Source organism: Aythya ferina, assembly GCF_964211825.1.
Source record: "Aythya ferina genome assembly, chromosome: 2".
Taxonomy (NCBI): domain Eukaryota; kingdom Metazoa; phylum Chordata; class Aves; order Anseriformes; family Anatidae; genus Aythya; species Aythya ferina.
The window spans coordinates 60634657-60646737 of NC_140297.1; the positions used below are offsets into that span (position 1 = coordinate 60634657).

Sequence of the window (12081 nt, forward strand, 5' to 3'; positions counted from 1 at the left end):
GGGATGTCTGCTGAGTAAATCAGAACAGAGTAGTAAGAAATGGTGGAAAGTATCAAAACAGATTTTTTAAAGGGGTTTATTTGCTGCTTCAAGGAAAGATTAGGCTACTTAGCCCAGCGTCTCAGGAGCTGGTAGGAAGGCAGTGTTTTGAGAGTGCTTGCCCAAAGGGCTCGCATCAAGTGAAGTAGTTTTGTGTTCAATTGCCCTGGATTATTTTTCTATATATATTTTCATAAATGTGGGCAGTCACTTTTTAAACCCATGTGAAATCTTTGTGCTCCTGACGTCATGTGTTAGAACAATTACTCCTACAGTTTCACTGTATATTGTATGAAGAAATCTCTGCTTTTGCTTTGAAACTGTGTAGTGGCTTAAATCTGTCTTAGCAGTTTTCCACAAGGCAGATTCCTCTCCTTCAGATGAAAGTACCAGCTTCAGTGTAAGGTTAGGAGTGTGTGGGGGGGCCTAGCTGGTGTTTGGTAATGTGGGTTTTATTTGAGCCCATAATGTGCCAGAACATTACAGAACCAGTGTTTTATGCTTGTGTAAAGAAATGAATAGAAAAAATCTAATAATGAAGATTTAAACAAAAGAAGAAGTAAAATTATCTAAAAAATAAGCTGAGTTTGCAGTTTGGTGGCTTCCTGTCCTCAGGCATGCCATCAGTTATTATTTGCATTAATTTAAGAGCTACAGTAATACTGCTGAGATTCCAGTCTCTTTCCCAACTAAAATGGCAAAATTCCTTCTTTCTCTTTTACTGGGAGAGGAGCTGGGGACAGTACATTATGATTTGGAGGTAAGCCACATCCTTTAATCTTGCTCTTCCTAAATACCTGCCACATCTGTCGTTACTCTGCAAGTGTTGCCATTTTTCACTTTAAGTAGCATACTGGCACGCTTAGTGATAAAAGTGTATGTGGGGGCAAACCCATCACAGTGCTGAAGCCCTCCCTAGGGAAGAGCAAGCCAGAAGCGGTCTGACAGTGGTACATTTAACAAGTCTTTGGTTTGGATTCTGACTTCAGGAGTCAGCCTCTGAAGTGAAGTCTTGGTCTCTCGTGGGCTTTTCCTCTGGTACAAAGCCCATGGCTGGTGCTCAATGTACAAGAAAGCGAAAAGCATCTGTGGTTCTGAAATGGGCTGTTCATGGTCTTCTGGTGATGCAGTGTCTACTATCACCATCCCTGGGGGTGTTTAAGAAAAGGTTGGACCTGGTGCTTAGGGACATGGTTTAATGGGTGATGTTGGTAGTAGGGGGATGGTTGGACTAGATGATATTTTCCAATTCTGTGATTCTATAATTGCTAGAGACCTCTGTGTGCTTGGCCCAGAACGGTTTTATTTTGCCTCAGGATTTGCATCCTTTCTCCCTTGTTCCACATCAAATTCAAGAAATTCCTCTCCATTCCCAAGATCTCTTCAGTCACATGCTGAAGAAGGAAGGCTGTAGCAAACAGTGGTGGTGCATTGCCTTGACACAGCAATGTTGAATAGTCCAGGGATCATGTATTATAATCCAAGTATGCACTTTTGGGAAGGCAGGAGAACCAAAAGCAGCTGCAGACAAGCTTTGCTGTGGTGGTGGGGAGCCTGGGGAAGCCTCACCTGAGATAACTGAGGTGGAGCTCATCCCTTAGATCTACTCACAGGTTGTCAGCAGATTCAGGCAGCCAGCGGTAAATTGCATTGTGCCTGAGTATGCACCATGCTGAAGGTACAGAAAAGTGATTGTTCTTGAAAACAAAACAAAAAAGTACAAAAATGAATCCCCCTTCCCTCCCCAACATAACACAAAGAAAAATACCCACAAAAGCAATCAAGCAAACAAAAAAATAACAAACAGAATAGGGAAGTGTGCCCAGAATTAATAAGCCGAGCTCCCAGCCTCTTATTGATTTTTTGAGCATACTTTTAATGCAGTTGCATCTCCCTTTCTCTCTCCCTTTCTCTCTCCCTTTCTCTCTCCCTTTCTCTCTCCCTTTCTCTCTCCCTTTCTCTCTCCCTTTCTCTCTCCCTTTCTCTCTCCCTTTCTCTCTCCCTTTCTCTCTCCCTTTCTCTCTCCCTTTCTCTCTCCCTTTCTCTCTCCCTTTCTCTCTCCCTTTCTCTCTCCCTTTCTCTCTCCCTTTCTCTCTCCCTTTCTCTCTCCCTTTCTCTCTCCCTTTCTCTCTCCCTTTCTCTCTCCCTTTCTCTCTCCCTTTCTCTCTCCCTTTCTCTCTCCCTTTCTCTCTCCCTTTCTCTCTCCCTTTCTCTCTCCCTTTCTCTCTCCCTTTCTCTCTCCCTTTCTCTCTCCCTTTCTCTTAAATTTTGCTCTACCTTTTTTGGCCTCTGTACTTCACTCCTTCTTGCTCCTGAGCAGAGCCTCCTGCTTCTGATGAAATGCTGCTGCTCACCCTGACATGCCATTATTTGTGCTCCTTTGGGAGAGATTAGTAGGTAAATTTATGTGAGTCCCTGGCAGTTTCTGAGAGGTAAAATATCAGGGAATTTACAATATCATGGTCCTTTATTTGTTTTTACATAATTTTAAAAAATACTCTGGGTCTCTTTCCGTTTGAGTCAATATCCGGAGTTGAGGTTGACTTTAATGGTATGTGTCTTTATGGTACTGTCTTTAGAAGGGCCAGGCCTTAATCTATTTGTGCTCACAGTATAGATGTGCCAGGAGAGAAGCTCTTTCCTGTTTACTCTGAGAATTAAGATTTCATGGGCTGTTTTCTTTTATCTTTTTTTTTTTTTTTTGATGTTGCTCTTGAATTTTGAATGAGGGGTGCATGGGGATTAAAATCATAAATGAGTTTCCTTAAAGCAAGGAACTGAGTCCCCGAGGCTGCTCTGTACAGGACTGCTCACGTACATTGTCAAGCCAAGTGCTGTTATAAGCATCCTTTGTGTGACGGGTGGCAGTCTTTATGGATTTCTTTCATTGGAGATGCTTCCAATGGCAATGTGCTTGGCTGCAAGGTGCTGAGGCAAGAAAGTGGGTAGCCAAGAGGAAGGAGGAGAGAGGATGTCTCATCTGGGGGGATTGGGTAAAATGTGGAGATCATGGCGGGGTCTGTCCCCAGTCCCTCTGAGATAGCAGGGCTGATGTGAAGTTTCCAGGAAGAGTTGAAAGCATGCGGAGGAGGTGATTTGTAGCAGAGAGCCTGCTTTGTGCACATGGGACCAAGCCTTAAACAAAGCAAATTGATACCCCTACACTGACTTCAGTGACTTAGACCAGCTGGAGATGTGGCCCAGCATGTGTTTAAAGCCCTTGCTCTTTCACATCTCACTTCCTTTTATTCTGAGTAACCCTTGTGCACAGGATAACTTGTGATTTGTCTGGCAGGAATGCAGTGTTAATACTTGGAGCAAATAGGTTCTGGGAAGGTGTGAACCAGGCTCTATATTGCTGGCATGCATGTCTTTGTGTGGCAGTTGTACTGAGTGCTGTGTCCTGGTGAGGCTGGTTTAGCCCTCGTTGATCTTATTGTCCACTAAAAGGGGAAGGCACCCTGATCTCTGCACTTTGTCTGTACCTTGACTGATGTTGCCAGTCTTGTTGCCACAAAATCTCTGGCATCTTCACTTAAACTAATTACTGGTAAGCAAGATCTGGCTCTTCTGTCACCACGAGCAAAGCTGCCTTTCCCAGTAAGACAAGCCTTTGACTCGCACAGGCATCCTCTGGTGGGATAATGTTCTAGTATGCTTTTAGTAACCTTCTGAGTCCTAGCATCAATTCTAGTCCCCTGGCCATAAGGGTGTGGTGGTTTCACCACGCTAGGCAGCTAAACACCACAACTGCTCTCTCACTCCCCCTCCTTAGATGAGGAGGGGAAGAAGTAAAGAACAACTCATGGGCTGAGATAAGGATAATTTAATTAAAGGGGAAAAATAATAATAATAATAATTATTATTAAGGAAAGGTTATTATTAACTAAACAATTCAACTAAAGGGGAAAAAAGGGGGAGGGGAAAAGGGAAAAAAGGAAAAAAAAACAAAAAACAAAAAACAAAAACAAACAAATAAAGGCTATGTGGAAGTGCAGAGGAAAGAAATTACTCTCTGCTTCCCACAAATGAGCAATGCTTGACCACGTCCTTGAAGCAGGGCCTCAACGCACATGTTGAGGTGTTCGGGAGGAGGACCCACATTTTCACAATGAGAGCCCACCCCTCCCCTCTTCTTCCTGTTTCTACCTTTTATTGCTGAGTGTGACACCACATGGTATGGAATAACCCTTTGGTTGGTTTAGGTCAGCTGCCCAGGTGATGTTTCTTTTCTCACTCTTTTGCCCTCCCCCTAGGAGGGTTAGAGAGAGTCCTGATGCTGTGCCAGCACTGCTCAGCAGTAGACACAACACTGGTGTAATACCACTGCTGTTCTAGCTACAAGTGCAGCGCACAGCACTGTATGGGCTGCTGCAGGGAAAGTTAACATCCCAGCCAGACCCAGTACAAAGGGTCAATACACAATGAAAGATCTTGAAGTCTCCAGCGTGAGCTATGACTTGTTGTGACACCTGCTGTTTTCCTCATCATGAACATATGAAGGATTTCCTCATTGCAGCTTTTCAGTGCTTAAAGGGGGCATATAAAAAAGATGGAGAGCAACTTTTTGCTCAGTCATATAATGATAGGATAAGGGGGAATGGTTTTGAACTAAAAGAGCGGAGATTTAGGTTAGATGTTAGAAGGAAGTTTTTCACTCAGAGGGTGGTGAGGCCACTGGCACAGGTTGCTCAGAGAAGCTGTGGATGCCGCCCTGGAGGTGTTCAAGGCCAGGCTGGATGGGACCTTGGGCAACCTGGTCTGGTGGGAGGTGTCCCTGCCCATGTCAGAGGGTTGGAACTGGATGGTCTTTAAGGTCCCTTCCAACTCAAGCTGTTCTATAAAGGATGAGATCTGAGTCACCAAGTAAGGCAATGTCCTAAGCTACAGAAGATAATAGTGAGAAGATGCTGTGACTAGAAAGAGTGGAGTGAAAAGGGTGGGTGACGTGGCAGTGGCGGGGAAGGTGATACTGAGAGGTGCTGTTCATGCACTATGCATACTTTGCCTTGGTTGGAGGGCTCTCCTGTGACTGGGTCAGTAATGCATGTGGTATGATCTGTTTAGGCTTGTGCACACCGCTGGAAAAACATCTACTATGAGACAGAGTACATCCTGCCCCATGGCTTCTGCAACATCATTCCCCCCAACCTGCAGCCCAACGGGCGGAAGCTCTTGCCCTGCTATGAAGGTAAGGGGCAGGGGGGTGGGAGTGGGGCTTACTTCCATCTCCCATCTCATGTCTTATGGCTGCTGTTTTCCCTTTTTTGCAAAACCATCCACAATAACCCTTACTGCTGATGTTTTTCTTTCTTCCTTTTTTTTTTTTTTCCCCCCTCTGTAACATACTGCTGCCTTGAGGCACAGCTGGGATGGAGGTTGGGTTTTGGGTGAAGATGGGAGAACAGCACAATGATTGAACAGATCCTGAGACTTTTTATACAAGGTCTCATTTAACTACCTGAGAAATAATATCTTTGTGAATTGTGTTTGGAGGCTATGGTTCTCTTTCCTCTGTATAAATAATAAGTAGATACTGATTTGAGCTTGGACTCTCATGCGTAGCTGTAGAACAGACTAAATAGGAAATACTGTAATTGGGAACCTATTTTCCCATCTCATGGAAATATTTTCATTTTTGTGTTGTGATTTATTAGGGGATTAGAGAGGAAAAAGTGTTGCTTAACACTTTGCTTATTTCAGAGAACTTCTGCAGCAGCTTAATATAACTGCTGCTGTGTTTTAGATGCTGGAAGATGTCTTGATCCCTGTTTGGATCCTCCAAAGGTCTTCATTTAGGTGGGCATGAAGAAAGAGGGCCCCACCACCCTGAACAATGGGCTACTGTTCCTGTTGTTTTTACTGTAAATCTCAAGTGTCAACATCTTAATTTTCCATTTTTCTGGTGCATTTGAAATCTTTGTATCATGTTTCCTCTCCTAAACACTTAAGAAGACAGCATCATCTCAGCCAAAAGCAATTAACTAAACCAGTGGCATAAGTATCCTGTTATGAAGAAGACAGGGTGTCTCCTAAGGTTTCTCAGCCCCCAGAGAGGCACTCAGGGAAAACACCTTTTTGGGTTTCTCCTTCTTGTCCCTGGCATTCCCCTCTTGCCTGTAGGAGCCTAAGGAAGCGTGGGAGTTTGGAAGACAAGGTGTAGCATGGTTTGATGTGGGCAAGACTTCTGATTTTATTTATTGTTTTCATGGCAAACCCATGCAATTTTTGTCTTAATTGCATGTTTCAGTCTGGAAACAGCACACACTTGTGTATTGCATGTTTAACCAGTCCTGAAATTATTTGTAATTTGAAACGTGAGAGTTTTTGAGTCTCTTGAACCAGCCACCCCAGCTGATCTGTGACAGAATACAAGTGAATCACGTAAGCCTTCCTGTTGTGAGTGCTGTCCCATTGTATTTGTTCTTTTTCTTTCATTCCTGTCAGTAAAACCAGGTTTGGGTTTCACAGTGAGTTAACACAATGCAAATTGTCTGATACAGGCCTTGATGGTCAATGCACATGTATGGAGATGCTGCCAGAGCTTCCTCTGAATCTTTGTCATCACTCCGGCTTTTGCTTTAAAAACTGCTTGTCTGAATCTGTTGCAGGGAGGTGGTTTCTAGAGGAGACAAACTGCTGGTGTTTTTCTGTGCGTCATGTCTTGAGAGTAAAATGGCTGCTAATCTGACAGGATATTTGCCAGGAATTGCTAGAAAATAGAAACGTGTGGGCCTAGCGTATGCAAAACAGCCAGTGGAAAATTGGCAGGGCTGGTTGCAGTACAATGTTGGCTTAGCTTCACTGCATGCTAGAATGAAAATTGGAGTTTTGGGACTGATTTCTCTCCTCCCCCCCCCCCCCATCTGCCATTGTCAGACATGAAATCACAAAGTGTCGCAAGGGATGGCTGTGTTTGTTTGCTGCTGGAACTTTTAGGTTTTGATAAAGCAAGCCTGATCCTGAACGTGAGTGATAGCCATGATACGGTATGCAGACGGGTGCATTGTTTGAGGTTGGCTGTGATCTGCTCATCTTGCAACAATCCTTTTAAGCTTTTTCCTTCGCTTTCTGGAAGGAGGAGAAGAAATTCTCCTCCACTGACGCTACGGGTTGAGAGAAACAGTCTGAGGGAAAGAAGCTGGAGGTTTGATAGGAATAATAAATGCAGTGAGTAATGCAACCCAAGTGCCTCTAAAGCCAGAGCCTGTAGTTAGTGAACCTAAAGTGATAAGCCTTGTGAGAGGCTAATGTGGCCGTACAGCTCACAAACAGAAGTGGCTTGCCAGCTGGTGAAGCATGTAGGCCAGCTGAGCACACATCAGTCGCCATACGTCTGTGTGCGCAAAGCTCAAGACAGATATTAGCTTGTGTAACAAAAGTCTTGTGCCAGAAAGGGAGAGGAATCTGACCTCAGGACGGACGTCCTTAATGCACACAGTATGTTTTCTATCTGCATAAAACAGGCTTAATAATTAAAGACAAAAAAGGAAATCTCAGTTTCCTGACTGAATGGTAGTGGTGCAACAACACAGTGGTCTCAATACATCTTACTCTTATCCAGTTTCCCTGAAACAGCTGACAGAAGTCTGGAAGCTATTGAGAGCTAATGAGAACAGCAGAAAGCCTAATAGTTAAACGCCATCTTTCTGAGTAGGAACTAATCTGGTTTATATGAGCTGGCTGTCCTCTCAGGTATAGCTGGGGTATGGAGCCATGCTCTTCCAGGCGGTGCTTTCACTTGTTTATTTTTTCCTAGCTGCCTGGTCACCCCCCAGTACCTTCAGTTTGCAATGAAGTGTTCGTTTCCAGCATGAGAGGTAGCCCAGCTGTACAGGGAGAGCTGGGATGGTTTCCTAGCCTTCTGTGGTAGGAGCTGGTGATGGAGGCGGGGAAGCTGGTGGACTGTGTGGTTAGGAAATAAGGGGAACAGCACATGCTCACGTGCCTGCCCTCCAAAGGGATGAGCAAGTGCTGGGTCCAGACCACACTTGTTTTTCTGGGAGGCATCAAAATATCCCGGCTTTGTGGTGTAAACCAATGCCACAGTGCTAGGTCAGAAAAATTACTACTGTTTTTTCCCAGTATAGTAGAACACAGGAAGATGGGAAACAGGATGCTCTCAGTGCAAATGGTAGCTTATTGTAACTGTCCATTTCGCTTTCATTTGTGAAAATGGTAAAGGATTTTATTGCACAGTGAAACTCATGCTATTTTATGATATTGAAGTTTGCTTAGAGACTTAGGTTTGGTCAGAGAAGAGGTTGTGGAGCATTTGCCTTCAGTGTCATCACACATCATAGCTCATCCTTTTTTGTGTCTTCTTTTAACCAATTACTTCTTCCTCAGCCTTACTTCTCTTATAAACTAAGATTAACAAAAAAAAAAAAAAAAAAAAAAAAAAAAAAAGGGAGGTTTAAGCAATTATTTCTGGCATGTTTTCAATGTCACAAAAGCAGCCACCTCTTTCATGCTCAGCCTCATCTTATTGTTTTGCTGTCAGCTGTTGCTGCAGCAGTTAATTTAGTGGCTTGTGGTCTGCATAAATGAGGGTGTGCAGTGGTCTGTGGACAGATGAAAGAACAATAAAGAAGTGTAAAAACAAAGGATCCTTTCATGACAGCAGTTATTGCCTGCAGATATGTGGAAACCACCTAATCCACTGCATGTAATATCTAAACCTCATGCAAATGTTGCTGTTCAGGTGTGCAAAAACTGTAAGCTCATGCAGTATCTGCACAGTTTCCTGATGGCTTATGGTTTCAGTGCATTGATGGGTGGATGGATGGATGGTGGTATGAGTGGCAGGTGTCATGGCAATGTACTAGGGTGGAGGGGAAGTAGAAGCAATCTTGGTTTTTATGCCTTTGGGGATCTTCTGCTGCTTGGGCGAGGCAGAACAGCTCTAGGAGGGGACAGAAGTCTGTGGGGCTGGAAAGTGACTATCCAGGATGTGAGGGGCAGTGGCCCTGGTTGTGTGAGCTGGAAGGCGATCTGCCTGGGGTGAGAACCATGTGCAAGTGGGAGTGAGGTGGCCTGAAGAGAGGAGTGGCTTTTGTGCTGAAAGAATAATGCCAGAATCCAGGAGCCCAGTGTCCAACCAGGCTAGGCTGCTGTCTCCCTGGGCAGGACTGCCTGTGTTGGCATCCCGCCAAAACATGCTGCTTCTTTCTTCTCTGTTTCAGTGGAGTTTTAAATGCTCAGGTAGCCTTAATACCTGTGGTGTTTGTGCCTCTGTGCTTCAGATTCTCTTTGCAGAATGTCATTAAAGCTGTTTTCTCTCTCAAGGGTGGTAGGAAAATAGATGAATCGATACGTGTGATCTGCTTGGGTCGCATAGCGATAGGATAGATGGATACCTGTAGGGTGGAAGGATGGTCACTGCTTTGCATTTTTGCTGTATATCATGCCACGCTACTGTAATGAATCCATTTATACCCCTGTAAGCTCTTTTTTTTTTTTTTTTTTTTTTTTCTTTTTTCTGAGAAGTATAATCAAGTATTTATTCAAGCCAAATATTTTCATGTCGTGTCTTCATTTCACAGAGACAATGGTTATATCCAAGCTCAGAATTTATTTGAAATGCTGTAATTCCAACTGACCACTGTTACAACCACAGTGTAACTAGTTATTTAAGTGAAGTCTAGGGCTATTAGTTTGATCAGATAGTACTGGCAACATAAGTGACTTAAAAACACTGAACACCACAGGAAGCCATGAATGATGTCTGTTAAGTATGAGCTTCAGTGGACATACCAATTGAGTTTATTGTACAACCATTTAAACCACCAAATCTCTCCTATTCTTTATGCATTGCAGCCAGTCATTCATCTCATTTAAAGAAAACCCTTTTTTTCATGGTCTGACAATGAAAACAATTATGTGTTTTTCTGTTCCTTTTCTAATATGTATATTGCTGATGAAAATCAGCTTTGTTGTGTCCTGTGATGTAGGGGCTTTTGTTTTCAAGTTATTCCTGGATCTGAATTTGACCTCTTTTTTAAAAAAAAGTAGGCAAAATTATACTATAATAAAATAATGCTTTGAATTTGATACACTTTTTGACATGATTGGAGAAATAATTTAATTTTTGTACAAGCATTTCTTTATCAAGAATTTGTACAGGCATTTCTTTATCAGAAGAAAATCCTTTTTATCCCAAGAAATGAAGTTATCTTGTTTGTTGTTGGAACACAACTGCATGAAGCCCTGGACTCATCCACCAGCCTTGAATGGCTGCTTTGTTGCATGGCTGAAGCTGTTACTCTTTCTTCTGTCATCCTCACATGGTTTTACATTCCCTTGGTTTCTATTTGCAGCTACATTCAAGGGGTGGCTTGTGTCAGCTGGGATACTCACATCCACAAGTGTTTGTGGAGGGAGCCTTCCATTGCCTGGAGCAACATGGGGTGATGATTTGGAGAATCAGGACTCTCATACACCAAAACTTCAGTTTCTGGGGCATTCAGTTGTGTTTGAGACTTTTATTTATGCTGCAGAGGGTGAGATGTAAGGCACAAGTGGGTACCCTGGGTGCTGTGTAAACAAAGCTTGGTAAAATAGTTAAGGCAGGATTGTTTGTGGGAAAAAGTGTTGTAAAACCTATTGATAGAAGGAGAAATTTTAAAAACCACAAGTAAGAAGTACATTTTATTTGCCATTCAACCTGTGCTGAAGCATTCCAGGTGATTATTTCATTATTTTTCTGACTTAAATCTTTCACTACATTAGTTAAATGTCCTATGGCAATTTTCCCCTTTTATTTTAAAGCAAATTGAACTGTGTGGATTTTTTTTTTTTTGAAGGAGACACTTAAAGAAACTGTGAGCCGAGCCTAATACCCTTTTTTGTAGGGAAATATACAATTTTAAATCCATCAAATAGTCAGCGAGGTCCAGCTGCAGTAGCTGGTTGTGGCCTTGCACTCTGGGGCTGGAAGGCCTCTTGCCAACCCATGTAAGGGGATGCTCGCTGTGGGGTGATTTTGGATTACCAGAACCTGGGAGCTACCACAGGCTGAGTGTGGAATTGGGAAGAGGGAGGATCTGTTTATGCCTTGGTACATTGGGTGTAAGAAAAAAATTGTGGTTGGAGGTGAAAGTGCCTCAGTTGGGCAAATGTGGAATTTGTGGCAGTGCATCCCATGCAAGGCTGGAAACGCAACCACTGGAAAAGTAGGGCCCTTTGGGACACACACAGCATTATTTCTCAGGAAATGCCAGAGGGAGAAACCTCATCTCCTCAGCTTGCTGAATAAAAAGTGCTCATGTCTACAAACAAGGATTTTTTTCCAAGTGAGGAGAGCCTGACTCAGTGAGTCACTATCTGTGAAAACCTAGAGATTCAGAGCCCTGGTGCTGCCTGTAAACAGCCAAGAGAAGGCCTGGTGAATACTGGTTTCACTGCTCTGTGGGTGTGCTGCTGCACATTCCCACTGGGAAGCTGGGTGTGTGGGGGCACGGCTGCTGCTGATAATTCCTTTTGGTCTTCACTATGATAAAATTAAGTTCGTGAGGAGTTTCTTTTGGTTCCAAAGAGGCCACCGATTCCATTACTTTTTCTTTTTTTAATCATTTAGCCATGAGTTAATGATGCTTGCTTTAAAGAAGAAGAAAAAAGAACAACAACAACAAAAAAGTTACTGAGCTATTTGGAGACTGTTTTTGGAGCCTGAATTACTCTTTCTCCTGGACTTTTTTTTTATTCTTTGGAATCCTACTGTAACACAGGAAGTGGCAATATGCAGAAGCTGTGTAGTCATTATTCACTCATTATTATGGTAAATATTTGACAGTAATGGTCAGGAAAAAAGCTTCTAAGTGGAATGTGATTTCTCCCCACACCATCCCTTGAATTTAGTGTTTTTTTGTTTGTTTGTTTGTTTTTATAAGGAAAGTGGGTTTTTGTTTTTTGTTTTTTTCCCCTTCTGTTTTCTACTGAAGGCTAAAGTAAAAATTCCTCAGGTTTGACAGGGAAAACAATTGCTTCATAAAACACAGACGAAAGCTCCTTTGCTGGGGACTGGGAGCCCTGTGATCTGGG

The 12081-nt window shown here is 43.1% G+C and overlaps 1 protein-coding gene across 3 annotated transcripts in view; it reads left to right on the forward strand.

Moving 5' to 3' along the window:
- The window catches only part of ITGA9 (integrin subunit alpha 9), a 220574-nt gene that overhangs the window by 10797 nt on the left and 197696 nt on the right, over positions 1 to 12081 (forward strand). For all 3 annotated transcript variants that reach the window (XM_084508396.1, XM_084508398.1, XM_084508397.1), the window contains exon 4: positions 5107 to 5230. In XM_084508396.1, coding sequence (XP_084364522.1) covers positions 5107 to 5230 — 124 coding nt within the window. The remainder of the gene's footprint in view (positions 1 to 5106; positions 5231 to 12081) is intronic.